This window comes from Sphaeramia orbicularis, chromosome 9 (genome assembly GCF_902148855.1).
Source record: "Sphaeramia orbicularis chromosome 9, fSphaOr1.1, whole genome shotgun sequence".
Taxonomy (NCBI): domain Eukaryota; kingdom Metazoa; phylum Chordata; class Actinopteri; order Kurtiformes; family Apogonidae; genus Sphaeramia; species Sphaeramia orbicularis.
Window position 1 is genome coordinate 4,899,875 of NC_043965.1, and position 23,894 is coordinate 4,923,768.

The following is a 23,894-nucleotide window of genomic DNA, read 5'->3' on the forward strand; positions in this document are numbered from 1 at the left end:
AAACATGGGCAAAAAGGCGTAGGCTGAAGCAACAGTTTATTATGTCTACCCTAATTACAAGAAGGAAGGTTGCAGAAACAAAACAAGGTAACAAGATGGTGCAGGTTTAAACAATAATATACAAAAAAAATAATATAATCTAAGCAAAATCTAAAATTCAAACTACTAATTGTCTTATTTTATCGTAAATTTCATATAAATTGAATACCTTGGTTTTAAACATCCTTTAAATGTAGTGACTGATGTGCATGTTTAATTCTTTGTCAATGTTATTTGATAACTTTACTCCAGTTACAGCAGGGGTGTCAAACTCATTTTAGTTCAAGGGCCACATTCAGCCTAATATGATACGAAGTGGGCGGACCAGTAAAATAATATAAGTAATAGGATAAGAACTTTTGAGTGTAAAAAGGTAAATTTCGGTAATGACAACTAATTTATATCCACAACTTGTACTTTGAACATAACATGAACAAATATTGAATGAGCTGAACAATTTCTTTAGTAAAATACGTTAACAATGTTCACAAATATTACGCCTTAGTTTATCATTTTACACATGTGAATCACAACCTTACAGATCACAGTGGATATACAAATACACACAAACATCAAATACACAGGAGAATATTGTTAAAATTTACACATACCTCTCTTAAGAGATTCAGGTTATTCACGTTTTTTTTTTTTTTTTTTTTTTTTTTATAAAAGGTTAGTTTGTAAATGTCAACCATTTTTGTGCCAATTTTACTTTTTTTTTTTGTTTTTTTACCCTAAATTTCCCCCCCCCCAAGAGAAAAATTTCGTTTTCATTATTTATAGGTATTTATGATAGTATTTTACTGGTCTGAAAAATCTTGAATTCAGCAAAAAAAAAAAATCTTGAATTAAAAATTAAGACATTGAGATATTCCATATTTTTTGTAAAAGACTAGTCTGTAATTGTAAACATTTTTGTGTAATTTTACTTTTTTTTTTCATGCTAAAACAATGAGACAAATTTGTGGTTTTCATTATTTACAGGTTTGTTATGATAGTATTTTACTGGTCTGAAAAATCTGAATTAAGAAAAAAAAAAATCTTGAATTAAGCAAAAAAAAAAAAAAAAATCTTGAATCAAGCAACAACAAAAAAATCTTGAATTAAGCAAAAAAAAAAATCTTGAATTAAAAATTAAGACATTTGAGATATTCACATTTTTTTGTAAAAGACTAGTCTGTAAATGTAAACATTTTTGTGTAATTTTTACTTTTTTTTTCACGCTAAAACAATGAGACAAATTTGCTGGTTTTCATTATTTACAGGTTTTTATGATAGTATTTTACTGGTCTGAAAAATCTTGAATAAGAAGAAAAAAAATCTTGAAATAAGCAAAAAATAAATAAATAAATAAATAAATAAATAAATTTAAAAAATGTTGAATTAAGTAAAAAAAAAAAAATCTTGAATCAAGCAACAAAAAAAATAATCTTGAATTAAGCAAAAAACAATCTTGAATTCAAAAATTAAGACATTTGAGATATTCATATTTTTTGTAAAAGACTAGTCTGTAAATGTAAACATTTTTTGTGTAATTTTACTTTTTTTTCACGCTAAACAATGAGACAAATTTGCGGTTTTCATTATTTACAGGTTTTTATGATAGTATTTTACTGGTCTGAAAAATCTTGAATTAAAAAAAAAAAAAAATCTTGAAATAAGCAAAAAAATAATAAAAATCTTGAATTAAGCAAAAAAAAAAAAAAAAATTGAATCAAGCCAACAAAAAAAAAATCTTGAATTAAGCAAAAAAAAAAATCTTGAATTGAAAATTAAGACATTTGAGATATTCATATTTTTTGTAAAAGACTAGTCTGTAAATGTAAACATTTTTGTGTAATTTTACTTTTTTTTCCACGCTAAAACAATGAGACAAATTTGTGGTTTTCATTATTTACAGGTTTTTATGATAGTATTTACTGGTCTGAAAATCTTGAATTAAGAAAAAAAAAAAATCTTGAAATAAGCAAAAAAAATTAAAAAATCTTGAATTAAGCAAAAAAAAAAAAAATCTTGAATCAAGCAACAACAAAAATCTTGAATTAAGCAAAAAAAAAATCTGAATTAAAAATTAAGACATTTGAGCTACTCACATTTTTTTGTAAAAGACTAGTCTGTAAATGTAAACATTTTTGTGTAATTTTACTTTTTTTTTCCCGCTAAAACAATGAGACAAATTGCTGTTTTCATTATTTACAGGTTTTTATGATAGTATTTTACTGGTCTGAAAATCTTGAATAAGAAAAAAAAAAATCTTGAAATAAAGCAAAAAAAAAATAAATAAAAAAATAAAAAAAAAATGTTGAATTAAGCAAAAAAAAAAAAAAATCTTGAATCAAGCAACAAAAAAAAATAATCTTGAATAAGCAAAAAACAATCTTGAATTAAAAATTAAGACATTTGAGATATTCATATTTTTGTAAAAGACTAGTCTGTAAATGTAAACATTTTTTGTGTAATTTTACTTTTTTTTCCACGCTAAAACAATGAGACAAATTTGCGGTTTTCATTATTTACAGGTTTTTATGATAGTATTTTACTGGTCTGAAAATCTTGAATTAAGAAAAAAAAAAATCTTGAAAATCAAGCAAAAAAAAAAAAAAAAATCTTGAATTAAGCAAAAGAAAAAAAAAGAAAAACTCTGAATCAAGCAACAAAAAAAAAATCTTGAATTAAGCAAAAAAAAAAAATCTTGAATTAAAAATTAAGACATTTGAGATATTCATATTTTTGTAAAAGACTAGTCTGTAAATGTAAACATTTTTGTGTAATTTTACTTTTTTTTCACGCTACAACAATGAGACAAATTTGTGGTTTTCATTATTTACAGGTTTTTATGATAGTATTTTACTGGTCTGAAAAATCTTGAATTAAGAAAAAAAAAAAATCTTGAAATAAGCAAAAAAAAAAAAAAAAAATCTTAAATTAAGCAAAAAAAAAAAAAAAAATCTTGAATCAAGCAACAACAAAAAAAAATCTTGAATTAAGCAAAAAAAAAAATCTTGAATTAAAAATTAAGACATTTGAGATATTCATATTTTTGTAAAAGACTAGTCTGTAAATGTAAACATTTTTGTGTAATTTTACTTTTTTTTTTCATGCTAAAACAATGAGACAAATTTGTGGTTTTCATTATTTTACAGGTTTTTATGATAGTATTTTACTGGTCTGAAAAATCTTGAATTAAGAAAAATAAAAATCTTGAAATAAGCAAAAAAAAATAAAAATCTGAATAAGCAAAAAAAAAAAAAAAAAATCTTGAATCAAGCAACAAAAAAAAAAATCTTGAATTAAGCAAAAAAAAAAAAATCTTGAATTAAAAATTAAGACATTTGCAGATATTCATATTTTTTGTAAAAGACTAGTCTGTAAATGTAAACATTTTTGTGTAATTTTACTTTTTTTTTCACGCTAAAACAATGAGACAAATTTGTGGTTTTCATTATTTACAGTTTTTATGATAGTATTTTACTGGTCTGAAAATCTTGAATTAAGAAAAAAAAAAAATCTTGAAATAAGCAAAAAAAAAAAAAAATCTTGAATTAAGCAAAAAAAAAAAAAAAATCTTGAATCAAGCAACAACAAAAAAATCTTGAATTAAGCAAAAAAAAAAAATCTTGAATTAAAAATTAAGGACATTTGAGATATTCATATTTTTTGTAAAAGACTAGTCTGTAAATTGTAAACATTTTTGTGTAATTTTACTTTTTTTTTCATGCTAAAACAATGAGACAAATTTGTGGTTTTCATTATTTACAGGTTTTTATGATAGTATTTTACTGGTCTGAAAAATCTTGAATTAAGAAGAAAAAAAAATCTTGAAATAAGCAAAAAATAAATAAATAAATAAATAAATAAATAAATAAATTTAAAAAATGTTGAATTAAGCAAAAAAAAAAAAAAATCTTGAATCAAGCAACAAAAAAAAATAATCTTGAATTAAGCAAAAAAACAATCTTGAATTAAAAATTAAGACATTTGAGATATTCATATTTTTTGTAAAAGACTAGTCTGTAAATGTAAACATTTTTGTGTAATTTTACTTTTTTTTTCACGCTAAAACAATGAGACAAATTTGCGGTTTTCATTATTTACAGGTTTTTATGATAGTATTTTACTGGTCTGAAAAATCTTGAATTAAGAAAAAAAAAAAATCTTGAAATAAGATAAAAAATAATAAAAATCTTGAATTAAGCAAAAAAAAAAAAAAAAAAAAAATATTGAATCAAGCAACAAAAAAAAATCTTGAATTAAGCAAAAAAAAAAATCTTGAATTAAAAATTAAGACATTTGAGATATTCATATTTTTTGTAAAAGACTAGTCTGTAAATGTAAACATTTTGTGTAATTTTACTTTTTTTTTCCACGCTAAAACAATGAGACAAATTTGCGGTTTTCATTATTTACAGGTTTTTATGATAGTATTTTACTGGTCTGAAAAATCTTGAATTAAGAAAAAAAAAAAATCTTGAAATAAGCAAAAAAAAATTAAAAAATCTTGAATTAAGCAAAAAAAAAAAAAAAATCTTGAATCAAGCAACAACAAAAAATCTTGAATTAAGCAAAAAAAAAAATCTTGAATTAAAAATTAAGACATTTGAGATACTCACATTTTTTGTAAAAGACTAGTCTGTAAATGTAAACATTTTTGTGTAATTTTACTTTTTTTTTCACGCTAAAACAATGAGACAAATTTGCTGTTTTCATTATTTACAGGTTTTTATGATAGTATTTTACTGGTCTGAAAAATCTTGAATTAAGAAAAAAAAAAAATCTTGAAATAAGCAAAAAAAATAAATAAAAAAAATAAAAAAAATGTTGAATTAAGCAAAAAAAAAAAAAAAATCTTGAATCAAGCAACAAAAAAAAATAATCTTGAATTAAGCAAAAAAACAATCTTGAATTAAAAATTAAGACATTTGAGATATTCATATTTTTTGTAAAAGACTAGTCTGTAAATGTAAACATTTTTGTGTAATTTTACTTTTTTTTCCACGCTAAAACAATGAGACAAATTTGCGGTTTTCATTATTTACAGGTTTTTATGATAGTATTTTACTGGTCTGAAAAATCTTGAATTAAGAAAAAAAAAAATCTTGAAACAAGCAAAAAAAAAAATAAAAAAATCTTGAATTAAGCAAAAAAAAAAAAAGAAAAATCTTGAATCAAGCAACAAAAAAAAAATCTTGAATTAAGCAAAAAAAAAAAAATCTTGAATTAAAAATTAAGACATTTGAGATATTCATATTTTTTGTAAAAGACTAGTCTGTAAATGTAAACATTTTTGTGTAATTTTACTTTTTTTTCCACGCTAAAACAATGAGACAAATTTGTGGTTTTCATTATTTACAGGTTTTTATGATAGTATTTACTGGTCTGAAAAATCTTGAATTAAGAAAAAAAAAAAATCTTGAATAAGCAAAAAAAAAAAAAAAATCTTGAATCAAGCAACAACAAAAAAAAATCTTGAATTAAGCAAAAAAAAAAATCTTGAATTAAAAATTAAGACATTTGAGATATTCATATTTTTTGTAAAAGACTAGTCTGTAAATGTAAACATTTTTGTGTAATTTTACTTTTTTTTTCATGCTAAAACAATGAGACAAATTTGTGGTTTTCATTATTTACAGGTTTTTATGATAGTATTTTACTGGTCTGAAAAATCTTGAATTAAGAAAAAATAAAAATCTTGAAATAAGCAAAAAAAAAATAAAAATCTTGAATTAAGCAAAAAAAAAAAAAAAAAAAAACTTGAATCAAGCAACAAAAAAAAAATCTTGAATTAAGCAAAAAAAAAAAAATCTTGAATTAAAAATTAAGACATTTGAGATATTCATATTTTTTGTAAAAGACTAGTCTGTAAATGTAAACATTTTTGTGTAATTTTACTTTTTTTTTCACGCTAAAACAATGAGACAAATTTGTGGTTTTCATTATTTACAGGTTTTTATGATAGTATTTTACTGGTCTGAAAAATCTTGAATTAAGAAAAAAAAAAAAATCTTGAAATAAGCAAAAAAAAAAAAAAAAAAATCTTGAATTAAGCAAAAAAAAAAAAAAAAATCTTGAATCAAGCAACAACAAAAAAATCTTGAATTAAGCAAAAAAAAAATAATCTTGAATTAAAATTAAGACATTTGAGATATTCATATTTTTTGTAAAAGACTAGTCTGTAAATGTAAACATTTTTGTGTAATTTTACTTTTTTTTTCATGCTAAAACAATGAGACAAATTTGTGGTTTTCATTATTTACAGGTTTTTATGATAGTATTTTACTGGTCTGAAAAATCTTGAATTAAGAAAAAATAAAAATCTTGAAATAAGCAAAAAAAAAAAAAAAATCTTGAATTAAGCAAAAAAAAAAAAAAAAAAAATCTTGAATCAAGCAACAAAAAAAAAATCTTGAATTAAGCAAAAAAAAAAAATCTTGAATTAAAAATTAAGACATTTGAGATATTCATATTTTTTGTAAAAGACTAGTCTGTAAATGTAAACATTTTTGTGTAATTTTACTTTTTTTTTCACGCTAAAACAATGAGACAAATTTGCGGTTTTCATTATTTACAGGTTTTTATGATAGTATTTTACTGGTCTGAAAAATCTTGAATTAAGAAAAAAAAAAAATCTTGAAATAAGCAAAAAAAAAAAAAAAAAAAAAAAAAAATCTTGAATTAAGAAAAAAAAAAAAAAAAAAATCTTGAATCAAGCAACAAAAAAAAATCTTGAATTAAGCAAAAAAAAAAATCTTGAATTAAAAATTAAGACATTTGAGATATTCATATTTTTTGTAAAAGACTAGTCTGTAAATGTAAACATTTTTGTGTAATTTTACTTTTTTTTCCACACTAAAACAATGAGACAAATTTGCGGTTTTCATTATTTACAGGTTTTTATGATAGTATTTTACTGGTCTGAAAAATCTTGAATTAAGAAAAAAAAAAAATCTTGAAACAAGCAAAAAAAAAAATAAAAAAATCTTGAATTAAGCAAAAGAAAAAAAAGAAAAATCTTGAATCAAGCAACAAAAAAAAAAATCTTGAATTAAGCAAAAAAAAAAAATCTTGAATTAAAAATTAAGACATTTGAGATATTCATATTTTTTGTAAAAGACTAGTCTGTAAATGTAAACATTTTTGTGTAATTTTACTTTTTTTTTCACGCTAAAACAATGAGACAAATTTGTGGTTTTCATTATTTACAGGTTTTTATGATAGTATTTTACTGGTCTGAAAAATCTTGAATTAAGAAAAAAAAAAAATCTTGAAATAAGCAAAAAAAAAAAAAAAAAATCTTGAATCAAGCAACAACAAAAAAAAATCTTGAATTAAGCAAAAAAAAAAAATCTTGAATTAAAAATTAAGACATTTGAGATATTCATATTTTTTGTAAAAGACTAGTCTGTAATGTAAACATTTTTGTGTAATTTTACTTTTTTTTTCATGCTAAAACAATGAGACAAATTTGTGGTTTTCATTATTTACAGGTTTTTATGATAGTATTTTACTGGTCTGAAAAATCTTGAATTAAGAAAAAAAAAAATCTTGAAATAAGCAAAAAAAAAAAAAAATCTTGAATTAAGCAAAAAAAAAAAAAAAAAAAAATCTTGAATCAAGCAACAAAAAAAAATCTTGAATTAAGCAAAAAAAAAAAATCTTGAATTAAAAATTAAGACATTTGAGATATTCATATTTTTTGTAAAAGACTAGTCTGTAAATGTAAACATTTTTGTGTAATTTTACTTTTTTTTTCATGCTAAAACAATGAGACAAATTTGTGGTTTTCATTATTTACAGGTTTTTATGATAGTATTTTACTGGTCTGAAAAATCTTGAATTAAGAAAAAAAAAAAATCTTGAAATAAGCAAAAAAAAAAAAAAAAATAAATCTTGAATTAAGCAAAAAAAAAAAAAAATCTTGAATCAAGCAACAACAAAAAAATCTTGAATTAAGCAAAAAAAAAATAATCTTGAATTAAAAATTAAGACATTTGAGATATTCATATTTTTTGTAAAAGACTAGTCTGTAAATGTAAACATTTTTGTGTAATTTTACTTTTTTTTTCATGCTAAAACAATGAGACAAATTTGTGGTTTTCATTATTTACAGGTTTTTATGATAGTATTTTACTGGTCTGAAAAATCTTGAATTAAGAAAAAATAAAAATCTTGAAATAAGCAAAAAAAAAAAAAAAAATCTTGAATTAAGCAAAAAAAAAAAAAAAAAAATCTTGAATCAAGCAACAAAAAAAAATCTTGAATTAAGCAAAAAAAAAAATCTTGAATTAAAATTAAGACATTTGAGATATTCATATTTTTTGTAAAAGACTAGTCTGTAAATGTAAACATTTTTGTGTAATTTTACTTTTTTTTTCACGCTAAAACAATGAGACAAATTTGCGGTTTTCATTATTTACAGGTTTTTATGATAGTATTTTACTGGTCTGAAAAATCTTGAATTAAGAAAAAAAAAAAATCTTGAAATAAGCAAAAAAAAAAAAAAAAAAAAAAAAATCTTGAATTAAGAAAAAAAAAAAAAAAAAAAAAATCTTGAATCAAGCAACAAAAAAAAAATCTTGAATTAAGCAAAAAAAAAAAATCTTGAATTAAAAATTAAGACATTTGAGATATTCATATTTTTTGTAAAAGACTAGTCTGTAAATGTAATGTAATGTAATTGTGTAATTTTACTTTTTTTTTCATGCTAAAACAATGAGACAAATTTGCGGTTTTCATTATTTACAGGTTTTTATGATAGTATTTTACTGGTCTTATCCACTTTAGACTGAAATGATCTAAAATGATTTTAACATCCTTGATTATTAATATCTTCAGTAATTTTTGCATTTCACAAATTTATCCCAGGGGCCAGATTGAACCCTTTGGCGGGCCGGATTTGGCCCCCGGGCCGCATGTTTGACACCTGTGAGTTACAGATATGCATGTAGAGTCAGAGCATGAAAGATATTTTAGAAATCTAGAGGCAGAACATTTAAAATCATAGCCATGGATAAAAAAAGAACAAAATCAACGCTGAGAGAAATTAAACCATCTCTGAGACATTCTGGACATAAAGATAACAATTTAAACCAGACTAACAAATGGAATGATATTTACCCTAATATAAAACTATACTATTTCATTAGTCATTATTGTTTTGTATCCCAGACCCCTGTTAGAAAACAAACGCCTGAATTCAACGTGTCCACATACTTTTGTCCATATAGTTTATGTAAATGTTCTGCCTCAGAATTTGTTCAATATTCTTCCTGCTCTGACTGTAAATAATCATTTCTACCACAACTAACCATTTCACTGAAGAAGAAAAATCTACCATTAAAGTTTAAGGAAATATTGATGTTTATAAACTATATGGACAAAAGTATTTGGACACATGTCTACAGATGTAAGATGTGTTGTTCATGATGATTTCAGATAAAAACATCAATATTTTCATTAACGAACTACATGACTAACCAATGCAATGCAGTAATATTTATCCCATAATATAAAACTATACTATAACATTAGTCATTATTGTTTTGTATCCCAGACCCCTGTTAGAAAAGAACGCCTGAATTCAACGTGTCCACATACTTTTGTCCACATAGTTTATGTAAATGTTCTGCCTCAGAATTTGTTAAATATTCTTCCTGCTCTGACTGTAAATAATCATTTCTACCACAACTAACCATCTCACTGAAGAAGAAAAATCTACCATTAAAATTTAAGGAAATATTGATGTTTATAAACTATATGGACAAAAGTAATGGGACACATCATGTCTACAGCTGTAAGATGTCCTGTTCATGATGATTTCAGATAAAACATCCGTATTTCCATGAACTAACTAACCAACCAACTAACTAAATGACTAACCAACGCAATGCAATAATATTTATCCCAATATAAAACTATATTATAACATTAGTCATTATTGTTTTGTATCCCAGACCCCTGTTCGAAAAGAACACCTGAATTCAACGTGTCCACATACTTTTGTCCACATAGTTTATGTAAATGTTCTGCCTCAAAATTTGTTCAATATTCTTCCTGCTCTGACTGTAAATAATAATTTCTACCACAACTAACCATCTCACTGAGGAAGAAAAATCTACCATTAAAATTTAAGGAAATATTGATGTTTATAAACTATATGGACAAAAGTATTTGGACACATGTCTACAGCTGCAAGATGTCCTGTTCATGAGGATTTCAGATAAAAACATCAATATTTCCATTAACAAACTAAATGACTAACCAATGCAATGCAGTAATATTTATCCCATAATATAAAACTATACTATTTCATTAGTCATTATTGTTTTGTATCCCAGACCCCTGTTAGAAAACAAACGCCTGAATTCAACGTGTCCACATACTTTTGTCCACATAGTTTATGTAAATGTTCTGCCTCAGAATTTGTTCAATATTCTTCCTGCTCTGACTGTAAATAATATTTTCTACCACAACTAACCATCTCACTGAGGAAGAAAAATCTACCATTAAAATTTAAGGAAATATTGATGTTTATAAACTATATGGACAAAAGTATTTGGACACATCTACAGCTGTACGATGTCCTGTTCATGATGATTTCAGATAAAAACATCAATATTTCCATTAACTAACTAACCAACCAACTAACTAAATGACTAACCAACGCAATGCAATGATATTTATCCCAATATAAAACTATATTCTAACATTAGTCATTATTGTTTTGTATCCCAGACCCCTGTTAGAAAAGAAACGCCTGAATTCAACGTGTCCACATACTTTTGTCCACATAGTTTATGTAAATGTTCTGCCTCAAAATTTGTTCAATATTCTTCCTGCTCTGACTGTAAATAATCATTTCTACCACAACTAACCATTTCACTGAAGAAGAAAAATCTACCATTAAAATTTAAGGAAATATTGATGTTTATAAACTATATGGACAAAAGTAATGGGACACATCATATCTACAGCTGTAAGATGTCCTGTTCATGTTGATTTCAGATAAAAACATTAATATTTCCATTAACTAACTAGATGACTAACCAACGCAAAGCAATAATATTTATCCCAATATAAAACTATATTATAACATTAGTCATTATTGTTTTGTATCCCAGACCCCTGTTAGAAAAGAACGCCTGAATTCAACGTGTCCACATACTTTTGTCCACATAGTTTATGTAAATGTTCTGCCTCAAAATTTGTTCAATATTCTTCCTGCTCTGACTGTAAATAATATTTTCTACCACAACTAACCATTTCACTGAGGAAGAAAAATCTACCATTAAAGTTTAAGGAAATATTGATGTTTATAAACTATATGGACAAAAGTATTTGGACACATGTCTACAGCTGCAAGATGTCCTGTTCATGAGGATTTCAGATAAAAACATCAATATTTCCATTAACAAACTAAATGACTAACCAATGCAATGCAGTAATATTCATCCCATAATATAAAACTATACTATTTCATTAGTCATTATTGTTTTGTATCCCAGACCCCTGTTAGAAAACAAACGCCTGAATTCAACGTGTCCACATACTTTTGTCCACATAGTTTATGTAAATGTTCTGCCTCAAAATTTGTTCAATATTCTTCCTGCTCTGACTGTAAATAATAATTTCTACCACAACTAACCATCTCACTGAGGAAGAAAAATCTACCATTAAAGTTTAAGGAAATATTGATGTTTATAAACTATATGGACAAAAGTAATGGGACACATCATATCTACAGCTGTAAGATGTCCTGTTCATGATGATTTCAGATAAAAACATTAATATTTCCATTAACTAACTAGATGACTAACCAACGCAAAGCAATAATATTTATTCCAATATAAAACTATATTATAACATTAGTCATTATTGTTTTGTATCCCAGACCCCTGTTAGAAAAGAACACCTGAATTCAACGTGTCCACATACTTTTGTCCACATAGTGTGTTATAAGTTCGACTGAAACAAACAAAGCGTCTGTGCGAGCTCTAACTGCTTCCTCGTCTGCTCTGGGGCTGGAAACGACCCACACCTACTCAATCTGCAATCAAAGAAATTGATCATGATGACGTCTGCGGCGTTGAGGACGCTCGGAGCTCTTTTATCTCTCAGAGTGGAATCTGTGCCAGACTTTTCCTTCTGAAAACACAGCCTCCTTTATTGGAAACTCACTAATCCTCCTCGCGCTTAAACCGAAGCGAGAACACGTGGCTCCTGTCCCGTGGAAACCTCTGGAGTCTGTGGTCTGAGTGGTTCTGTCGTCTACAGATGGAGGAAAACTTTTTTAATCTCTTTCAAAAACACGCGGAATCAACTTAATTTGCCTGCTCACAGCAAAAGGTGAAATCAAATCCCTGACAAGTTTGAATCAACATTTTACTTGGCAGCTTTTAAAGGAACTTTTTTTTATCTATCGCAACGCTAAAAAAAAAAAAAAAAAAAAAAGAAATTAAAAAAAGGGCCAGTTCTCCAGCTCCTGTGAGCTGTCGTGAATTTTTATTGCAACTACAACAACTGGAAAAGGCTGGAAAGGGGTTTTGATGAAGTCATTTTTGGTTAATAGCTGCAGGTTTTATGCTGGTATTCTGTTTTATAAGCCTCTGAAGCCGCATTTAAACCATCACAGAGACTATAACTGCACTGGAACCAAGGTTGGGTTTTTAGATCATTTTTTTTACAGTCGGATTCAGACGCTGAAGCAGAGTTGAATCTCAAATAAGAGTGAAGTAATTGATCAGGTTAATAAACCAATAAGGAGAAACGCACTCCCAGGTCCAATTGGTGGAAGTACTGGTGCTTTTTATGAAGACTCCTCATTATGTTTCTGCATAAATACAACTTATTCTGTTCAAAGTGTTTTTTATTACACATTGAGTCATCCACAAAAGCATAATACACTCATCACTTTTTTATACCGACTGAGAGGGCGATCAAACTTGACTATCTAAATCACAGGTGTCAAACATGTGGTCCAGGGGCCAAATCCGGCCCGCCAAAGGTTCGAATCCGGCCCGTGGGATGAATTTGTAAAGTGCAAAAATTCCACAGTCAAGGCTGTGGAACTCATTTTAGTTCAGGTTCCACATACAGACCAATAGGATCTACAGTCAAATAATAACAACAGAAAAACCTACGGAATATAATGACTCCAGATTTTCTTCTCAGTTTGATGTGGAAAAAAAAAACAAAAAAAACAAAAATTACAAATAAATAATGACAACTTCAAATTTTTGTCTTTGTCTCAGTGCAAAAAATAACATTAAATTATGCAAATATTTACATTTACAAACTATCCTGTAACAATAAAATGTGAATAATCTGGACAAATATGAACAACCTGAAATGTCTAAAGAAAATTAAGCACAATTTTAACAATTTTCTGCCTGTTACTCAGTGTTTAGTGTCTTTTTAAATCTGATCCATAATGCACATGTAGAAATGATAAGTTGAGGCAAAATATTGTTAAAATTGCACTTATTTTTCTTTGAAAAAATATTTTTTTTTCCAGGTTTTTCACATCTTTTTTGTTTGGATAGTTTCTAAAAGTAAGTATTTTCAGAATTTAATGTTTTTTTGTGTTTTTTTTTTAACACTAAAACACAGACAAAAATTTGGAGTTGTCATTATTTGTACAGAGTGGGGAAGCAAAATTTACAATATTTTGAGGCAGGGATTGAAAGACAGTGTATGACCAATTAGTTTATTGAAAGTCATGAGAATTTATTTGCCACAAGAAAATGTACATAATAGAAAATGTTTTTATTCTATGTGTCCTCCTTCTTTCTCAATAACTGCCTTCACACGCTTCCTGAAACTGGCGCAAGTGTTCCTCAAATATTGGGGTGACAACTTCTCCCATTCTTCTTTAATAGTATCTTCCAGACTTTCTGGTAATAGTTTTGCTCATAGTCATTCTCTTCTTTCCATTATAAACAGTCTTTATGGACACTCCAACTATTTTTGAAATCTCCTTTGGTGTGACGAGTGCATTCAGCAAATCACACACTCTTTGACGTTTGCTTTCCTGATTACTCATATGGGCAAAAGTTTGTGAAAAGGTACGGATAATAGTGTTAGGTATGATTATGACATCAATATGTGTTTGGTTTCAAAACAATTGATGTAGTGCCTGCTGAGAAAAAACAACTAAATGTTCATTGTAAATTTTGCTTCCCCACCCTGTAGGTTGTTATGCTACTATTTTACTGGTTCGGCCCACTGGAGATCAAATCCGGCTGAATGTGATTGAAGATTTCAGATAAAAACATCAATATTTCCATTAACGAACTAACCAACCAACTGACTAAATGACTAACCAACGCAATGCAATAATATTTATCCCAATATAAAACTATATTCTGACATTAGTCGTTATCGTTTTGTATTCCAGACCCCTGTTAGAAAAGAAACAGCTGAATTCAACGTGTCCACATACTTTTGTCCATATAGTGTATATGCTATATGGATGGATCCAAACCTGGTCACATGTTCAGACCTCCTCTGACGGCCTGAGCTCCTCGTACCTGATCCTGTGCTTGTTGATGTCCTCCATGGTGAAGGAGGAGTACTCCCTCAGCTCCTGGTGCTCCTGCTGGGACTGACTCCTGGTTAAGATGCCGTACATGGGAACCGACACCAGCTGGATCCGAACCTGGTCGTCAGGGGAGGCGTCGTCCTGCGGAGAATACATCAGAGAGTTTCATGACATTATTCTGCGTCTGTCTTCAGTCATTAGCTCACGGGCGTCAAACTCATTTTAGTTCAGTTCCACATTCAGCTAAATCTGATCTGCAGTGGGCCGAACCAGTCAAATAATAACATAATAATATAGAAATAATGTCAGCTACAAACTTTTCTCAATATTTTACAGTGAAAAAAGTCAAATTAAACAATGAAAATGTTTACATCTACAAACTATCCTTTCAAACAATGTGAATTACTTGAACCAACTGAAAAAATAAGTGTAATTTTAACAATATTCTGCCTCAGTTTATCATTTCCACATGTACATTATAACGTACAGATCACAGTGGATCTACAAACACACAAAACATTTACTAACAGACAGAATATTGGTAAAATTGCACTTATTTTTCTTAAGACATTTCAGGTTCTTCACATTTGTTCAGATTATTCACATTTTTTTGTGAAATTATACTTTGTTTTAATCAGGGTTCCTACCCTTATGCAAAGAAAATATATGTCTCTATATATTGACTGTCAATATATTACTGACTGAAAAATATATTACTGTATAATATATATTTATATTTAAAATATACAGAATAATATATTGTGTCAATATATTTTGTATTATATTACAATATATTGAAAAATACATAAGGAATTGCCGCTTTCCATATATTGAAACATATATGACAATATATTTACTTATATATGTAAATATATGTCATTGTATATTTTGTAATACACTTCATAATGTATGTATGCATATTTACATACATATATTGTCTAGTTTATTACTAAATATATGTAATTATATATTTAGTAATACACTTCAAAAAATATACTTGTATATATATGTACATCTTTTTCATCCTATGTTGCCAAAATGACTAAGAAGGCATCTTTTTTTCAGTTAACACTTTTTTCATGTATATCACAATGCAGATTTTCATGAAATATGTTATTATGCATACCGAGTAATGTAAGTGTTGATAAATATCTGCTTTATGTAAACTTGTGTCAATGGAAAGAAATTGAGTTTCAGTAAAACTGTATGCAAAACTATAGGGCAGTTTTTGTCTTCATTGCAATATATGTTTTATATGTATCAATATATGATTAAAGCACATATTGCAGTATATTGGAAAATATATGCACTACTTTCCCATATATGGAAATGTATTTTTTAATATAATGCATTATATTTTTCGATACATTGCCATATATTTTTGTTTCATAAGGGTACAGGTTTCTACAAATTAAATTTAAGACTTTTTAAGACCTTTTAAAACTACTTAGAACAGAATTTAATGCCCATGTCACAGCCTATTTCACAGTCATCATGGCAAAAATTTGTGACTCACAGAATTTAGGAAAATGTATTTATTTACTCCAACGCTGTGAGTCATTTCTCACCAGAGGCTAGCAAGTTAGCGATAATTGGTTCTTAATTTTTAATATAAAGTGTCAGGTTGGAATGGGTGGAACTGAGTCGACCAAAACTACTTTCATTGCAGCTTTCCCAGATACACGCAATACAGCCAACAAGTTTATGTCAATGTATCACAAAGACTTTTTTTAAGGTATTAAATGCAGATTTGTAAATTCAAGACTTTTAAGACTTTTTAAGATCCCGCGGGAACCCTGTTTAATGTAAATACATGAAAATATTTACATTTACAAAGAGAAAAATGTGAAGTTGTGAGCATTTATAGATTATTATGATAGTATTTTACTGGTCTGACCCACTGGAGATTGAATTGGTCTGCATGTGGAACCTGAAATGAAATAATTGTTAATTTCTTAATATCTGTTTTTGCATTTCATAAATTCATCCCCAGGGCTGGACTAGATCCTTTGGCGGGCTGGATTTGGCCCCCAGGCCGCATGTTTGACACCTGTGTTTTAGCTGATCCTGCAACCAAGGTAGTTATTATTATTATTATTATTATTATTATTATTATTATTATTATTATTATGGAAAAGACAGAGGAAAAATACACTATGTACTAGGCCTGTAACGGTACACGTACTGAACCGAACTGTTTCGGTACACACCTGTTCGGTTCGGTACACAGCTGTACCGAAACGGCACAGTATGAGAAAAAGAAAAAGGAACGAAAGACGTCGTTCGATGCGGAACTTTAAATCTGCGCAAGTTTCACACGGACATATGGAAGGACGCACACATTGACCCTAAATATGAAATATCAGCTGATATAAGGTTAAAAAAACAACAAATCTGATGTGAACCTGGAAGGAAGAGACTGCAGACCCTCCACCATCAGTCCAGTCCAGTTTGGATCAGTTCAGGTTCAGGTGAAAGACAACAACCAGGAAACAGACGTTAATAAGACGGACATTATTTGGCCCCGAGGAACTACGGTAGTTCTAAAACACTGACACTAGCTCTGTCTGTCTGTCTGTCTGTCTGTCACGCACCCTGTATAACAGAGGAATAGATAGAACATTGAAAGTATGCAAAGTTTCATTTTCGTTTCACGACAACGTTTGTTACGTTAGTTATGGACTGCACCCCCAGGTATAGAACTGTGCGCCCCCCCTACCCCCCAGCTCCGACAAAAAAAAATAAAGAAAAAATCCCCCGTGCACACAGGCACACAACACAGTTTGTTCTCTGTCCTAAAATAAATCATTTGGTTCATTTTTTGTTGTCAGTGTTCCTCTTCAGTTTGTTTCAACAGAATACCAGTTTACCCTCTTGTTAATGTTGCACTTCATGTGGAATTTTTTTTTAATTTTTCTGCAGAATGTGAACTGACAGAACTGTGATTAGATTTTTCTTGTTTGTTTGAAACTACCTTTCAGGGAAAAGTGCAAAACTAATGTTTAAAATACATTTAGTAATATTAAGAATTAATTTTATTTTCTATTTGATTTGTGGCAGCAGAATTATATTATTCCTGTTTTTCTATATTCTATTGTCTTCAAAAATTGGGGGAAAAATGTTAAAAAAAATCCTAAATGCATTAATAGACATTTTGAGGAGTTTTCTTTCTTCCCGAACCGGAAAAAAAAAAAAAAAAAGAACCGTGGCTTTGAAAACCGAAAACGTACCGAACCGAAAATTTTGTGTACCGTTACAGGCCTTCTATGTACCTGAAATACAAATAAAAACTAACTGAAGCTGTACTGAACCAGTTTTACACAACTAAAGTGAATTAAAATGCACCAAAAATATACTTTTTTCATCAGTTTTCATCTTTCTCAATGTATTGCATGCACAAGTTGAGAATTTTGAGTGGATCTGAGCGTAATTACACAAACATATGATCGTCTCTAGAACAGAATAGATGTATTGTCATTGTACAATGGCTACACAACAAAAGTGGGTAGAGCTTACCCTCTTTAGTACCGGAAAATAAAAGGATGAATAGCAAAAAATAAGACATCCAATAAAATCAAACACATCCAATAAAATCAAACATCCAGTCAATAACTTTTTGAGTTATCTTGCGAACAGACAGACAAACAAACAAACAGACAAACCCTGATGAAAACATAACATAAAAAAAAAAAAAAAAATCCCAAAACCTTCAAAACTGGACCTGAACTGATACAGCACTGAAAAAAAAAACTTTCCAGGAGCAGATCTCAGTGAAAATCTCTTCTATTTTGGACACTGAAGGTGAATTAAACAACACAAACACAGACTGAAACCCCTCTGATCTCTAACGCTGTCGGCTCTACCCAGCATGCACCTCTCCTCGCTCACCGTGTAAGCCAGATGCGAGCGTCTGATCACGGTGCTGCTCTTCTCGCCCACTTCCAGAGACAACGAGGCCGCCGGGTCCCGCTGGGGCCCGTCGCCGCCGGCGCCCAGCACCGCCACCTGTACCACCGTGGTCGCCATGGAGATGCCGTCGCTCACAGAGAAGGTGATGGCGTCGTCCTGCGAGGAGAGGCCGGCGTGTCGGTACAGAAGGACGTTACGGGTGACGTCGTTAAAGGTGAAGATGTCGCCTGAGGAGGAGACGGAGGGGGGCGGAGTTTATGGACGGAAATGGAACGGTTTTATTCAACAGATGAGAAATCTCGACAATCAGCCACATATAGTCTCATTCTCATTCAGTTTCTTGTTCATTTTAATGCCTGGTCCAACTAAAGGTACATTTGTTTGGACAAATATAATGAAAACAACAAAAATAGCTCATAGTAGTTTAATTTCACAGCTGATATCTATCCATTTCACATGTTTTCTTGATAAAAACCAAAATCACTTCAGTTCTTACATCAGTCTCTGGCATTGTACTGACAAAAACAGTGCTTTTAGACATTCCATATTTTCTTTTCTGTCTGTTTTAGTCACATGATACACACAGGAGTTATTACTGGATTACATAACCATTGTTTTGATGACTTTTCATGGTCTAATAATTTTTTCCGCAACTATATGTACATTATGATCTATATACTGACAAAATAAAGAATCTTAGTCTTAATAATTTGTATTTTTCCATCAAATACAATGGAAAAATAAAAAGATAGAAATATAAACCTTTGTTAAAGTGACTAAAATGACATTAATAATAATAATAATAATAATAATAATAATAATAATAATAATAATAATAATTAGTAGTAGTAGTATAAGTATTAGAAATAAAGTAACAAGTGTCCAGGTATGTTCTGGTGTCACTAGGAAAAACAAATAATTTTTACTTTTCAGATATTTCGGTGATATTGGTTTGTTGTTTTCGCAATAATAACCAAAATCACTTCAGTTCTTACATCAGCCTCTGGCATTGTACTGACAAAAACAGTGCTTTTAGGCATTCCATATTTTCTTTTCTGTCTGTTTTAGTCACATGATACACACAGGAGTTATTACTGGATTACATAACCATTGTTTTGATGACTTTTCATGGTCTAATAATTTTTTCCGCGACTATATGTACATTATGATCTATATACTGACAAAATAAAGAATCTTAGTCTTAATAATTTGTATTTTTCCATCAAATACAATGGAAAAATAAAAAGATAGAAATATAAACCTTTGTTAAAGTGACTAAAATGACATTAATAATAATAATAATGATAATAATAATAATAATTAGTAGTAGTAGTATAAGTATTAGAAATAAAGTAACAAGTGTCCGAGTATGTTCTGGTGTCACTAGGAAAAACAAATAATTTTTACTTTTCAGATATTTCGGTGATATTGGTTTGTTGTTTTCGCAATAATAACCAAAATCACTTCAGTTCTTACATCAGCCTCTGGCATTGTACTGACAAAAACAGTGCTTTTAGGCATTCCATATTTTCTTTTCTGTCTGTTTTAGTCACATGACACACACAGGAGTTATTACTGGATTACATAACCATTGTTTTGATGACTTTTCATGGTCTAATAATTTTTTCCGTGACTATATGTACATTATGATCTATATACTGACAAACTAAAGAATCTTAGTCTTAATAATGGTGCTAAATGTGACTATTATTTACAATATTTGCTATGATATCTTTTTAAAATGAATAGTTCTTAGCAGTAAGAACATAAAAACAGATGATACAGTTGACAACATGTCGTACCAAAGGAAATACCAGGGGTGGTGTATCTGGTGACATCTGAAAAGTTCTAAAAGACCATTCATCTTTTGTAAACCAAGTGCATTTTGCTGAAGTAAAAATGGATGCAGGGATGAAGGTTTTCTTCTTTTAAGGTAAGATGGAAGATATTCTTTATACTTTATTAATCCACCAAAGGGGAAATTTAAATGTACAGCAGCACAAGAAAAGAAACATCAAATACAATGGAAAAATAAAAAGAAATATAAACATTTGTTAAACTGACTGAAATGACATTAATAATAATAATAATAATAATAATAATAATAATAATAATAATAATAATAATAATAATAATAATAATAAGTAGTAGTAGTAGTAGTATAGGCATTATAAATAAAGTAACAAGTGTCCAGGTATGTTCTGGTGTCACTAGGAAAAACAAATAATTTTTACTTTTCAGATATTATGGTGATATTGGTTTGTTGTTTTCGTAATAATAACCAAAATCACTTCAGTTCTTACATCAGTCTCTATGTCATTGTACTGACAAAAACAGCACTTTTAGTCATTCCATATGTTCTTTTCTGTCTCTTTTAGTCACATGACACACACACAGCGATGGGAATCGTAAAGGATTTAACGATTCCGATTCCATTATCGATATTGCTTATCGATCCGATTCCTTATCGATTCTCTCATCGATTCTCATTGGGTGAGGGAATAAAAGAGTACAAACAGGTGTGTTTGCATTAACTTTTATATTTCCATCTGTACAGAAAATATAACCTATACAGTATGTACAAATAATAAGAACAGATGACGCCGGGCCGGTTCCGGGAGGGGGGGTACAGTAAAAGTGAAACTACAGACTCTTTACTAATTCCTCTATTGCCGCACTTCTACTATGTGGAACCGGTTCGACTCGGCTCGGCTTGTCTCCCGTTGTTGTGCACCTCATTTCCTTTCCCTTCTTACCTTCGGAAACTTATATTTGAGGAGTTACGTTTGTTGCCCGCACTGAAACCGGCCCGGCGTTCACTTCACAAGTGCCGCTAAGTAGTGTATCAAATATGTGACATTCCTGTAAATGATTGACATGCTGTGGACAAATGTTTGAGCAGATTGGAGGGATTCCACCCCTTTGAAGACATGGAAGCTTTGACAGTGTTCTAAGTAAGTGGACCTGGTGTCATTGGTTTCTGCCTCAACGCCATGTTGGCTACGTTCCGACCAAAACAATGCAGCGTACGTATGATGTCATCGTGCATGCACAACGAAGGCGGAATTGATAAGCAGAATCGTTAAGCAGGCAGGCAAACGATTCCAAGGAATCGAGCTACTGGGAACCGGTTCTCAAAAAGAACCGGTTCTCAATTCCCATCCCTACACACACAGGAGTTCGTACTGGATTGCATAACCACTGTTTTTGATGACTTTTGATGGTCTACTCATTTTTTCTGTGACTGTACGAAACATTCAAGTGACTTTAACACTGTTTCTTCTCTTATTGCATAAAAATACGATGTGTACGTTCAATAGGCCTCATGCAGGAAGTGAAATATGAATCCACTCTTCTTCTATGGACACTTTCTCATTCTCTGTCTACCAGTGTGCTGTGGTTGTGCGTCCTCACCGTTGGACATGCTGGTGTAGGAGATGCCGTCGGTCTTCACCAGTTCTCCGTGGACCGGAGCCTCCACCAGCTCAAACTCCAGCTCGTCCGGAGCCGTGTCGGCGTCGCTCACCGCCAACTGCTGACCGCCTGCAACCGGACGCAGAGGAAGGAAACAATACCAGGAGAGTGAGCTCACCAAAGATAATGATGGGGAGGAAGAGAGGAAGGACGTTTTTTATTCGACACTGGTGCACAAATACTCACTCACAACTGGGTGCTTCTATGAAACTGGGTTTATTTTGGTACCTGGCTCTTTACCAGCTTTTTAGACCCAGTAATAAAAGAGAAATTTAGACATATTTCCCCCCAGGATGGACCTAATGATGACCTCAGATAAATGCAAAAAAATTATACTCTTGGTCTGAGCCATCCCATAATTAATGAATTTTTAATAAAATATTGGGTCCAAAAATAGGACCCAAATTGGTACATTAAATCTCCTTCGGTGTCAGTGCATTAGATGTGAAAACATGTCTGTAAATGGTCTGATATAGACTATAAATAAAGACACTGTGTTAAATGTGTCGATGCTAGTGGTTTTTGTAGTCCACACATGCAGGTTTTTCATCAGTCTCAGTCTCATTCCAGGTTTCGCGTGTAACCCATCATGTCCACTTGTGTTACATGCAGAACCTGAACATTTTAACACAAATAAATCGAGAGCGACTTTGCAACAGCGGTCATTTTGTAAACCACTCTGTCTTGAATAATTAGTTCAATTCCCAAAATGTACCTGCGAGAGAATAAAGAGATATTAAAAAAAAATTGTAGCGCCTAATTTTCGTGTCCTTTTGACCATGTTACATGCGGATTCTTGTATGAAAATAATATAAAAATGCATTTTAGCTATTTTAGCTGTGGGTTTTTCATCAATCTCAGTCTTATTCCAGGTTTGGTATGACTCATTTGTAGAACCAGGGTCATATGTAGACCCACCTCCTAAAGAGATAAAACCTTTAGTCTAGTTCTGTAATTTTCCTAAATCTCTCTGAAACAGTGAATCCTGGTCTGGAGTTAAGCTTTATTTTCGATGAGTTCCATTCTATCTCCATCAGACAGGCTTAAAGCAGTGTTAAGCATCTCTGCTGCAGATGGGGGTGGGGTGGGTGGTCTCTTACCGATGGTGGCCTGACCCCCCAGGCTGACCTCCAGCAGCGGGTCCAGAACCTGGAACACCGGGGGCTGCTGGTGGTTGGACAGCAGCAGGACGGCAAAGTCCAACTCTGGGGTGGTGTGTTCGCTGTCAGACACTGAAACACATGGAAGAAGAAACCGAAGAACACACTGATCAACCATTGCACAGTTGAATGGTTCTAGGTTTTAAAGGGTTAACCCTTTAAGCGCCAAAAATAGCCTGAAAACTATTTTGGTGCAACTTCAAAGTTAATTTTTGTCCACATCTAACTTTTACTAAGAGAATTAATGCCCTTTGTGATATCATTCTTTGCATTTTTCAGTGTAAATCAGGTGTTTTCCTATATTTAATACACTGATTATGTAGATGTTCTTAAAAGCTCAGAGTAAATTCAAAGGTTATTATGTCAAAACAGAGAAAACTGTAGAAAAAGTGACTTTTTTCAGCAAAATGTATCATGAACTGAGCATAAAAACAACCGAAAAAGCATCAAACTATACGAGTTTTACTGATGAATCTATGTTGCAGAAGATGACGGGTCAGGGTTATAGTTATCCTAAAACAAATGACACATTCTTAGATGAATGAAAGCTTCTGAAGTGTGATATTTACAGAACCTACATGTTTATGCCATAGAAGACAATGTGAAACACTCGTAAACTAGTTTTCAAACATAAAACGCATTTAAAAAAAAACAAAAAACAACCTTGAAAGGAGGAAATTTCAAGAAATTTATTTGTCATAAAATGTGTCATTTGTTTTAGGGTAACTATAACCCTGACCTGTAATCTTCTGCAACATTGATTCACCAGTTAAACT

The 23,894-nt window shown here is 29.9% G+C and overlaps 1 protein-coding gene across 1 annotated transcript in view; it reads right to left on the minus strand.

The window, feature by feature from the left end:
* The window catches only part of fras1 (Fraser extracellular matrix complex subunit 1), a 1,008,712-nt gene that overhangs the window by 175,638 nt on the left and 809,180 nt on the right, over positions 1-23,894 (minus strand). Inside the window, exons 35-38 of the mRNA XM_030143455.1 lie at positions 23,059-23,190; positions 21,899-22,027; positions 18,464-18,711; positions 14,565-14,716 (exon numbers count right to left, since the gene is read on the minus strand). Of these exons, the coding sequence (XP_029999315.1) occupies positions 14,565-14,716; positions 18,464-18,711; positions 21,899-22,027; positions 23,059-23,190 (661 nt within the window). The remainder of the gene's footprint in view (positions 1-14,564; positions 14,717-18,463; positions 18,712-21,898; positions 22,028-23,058; positions 23,191-23,894) is intronic.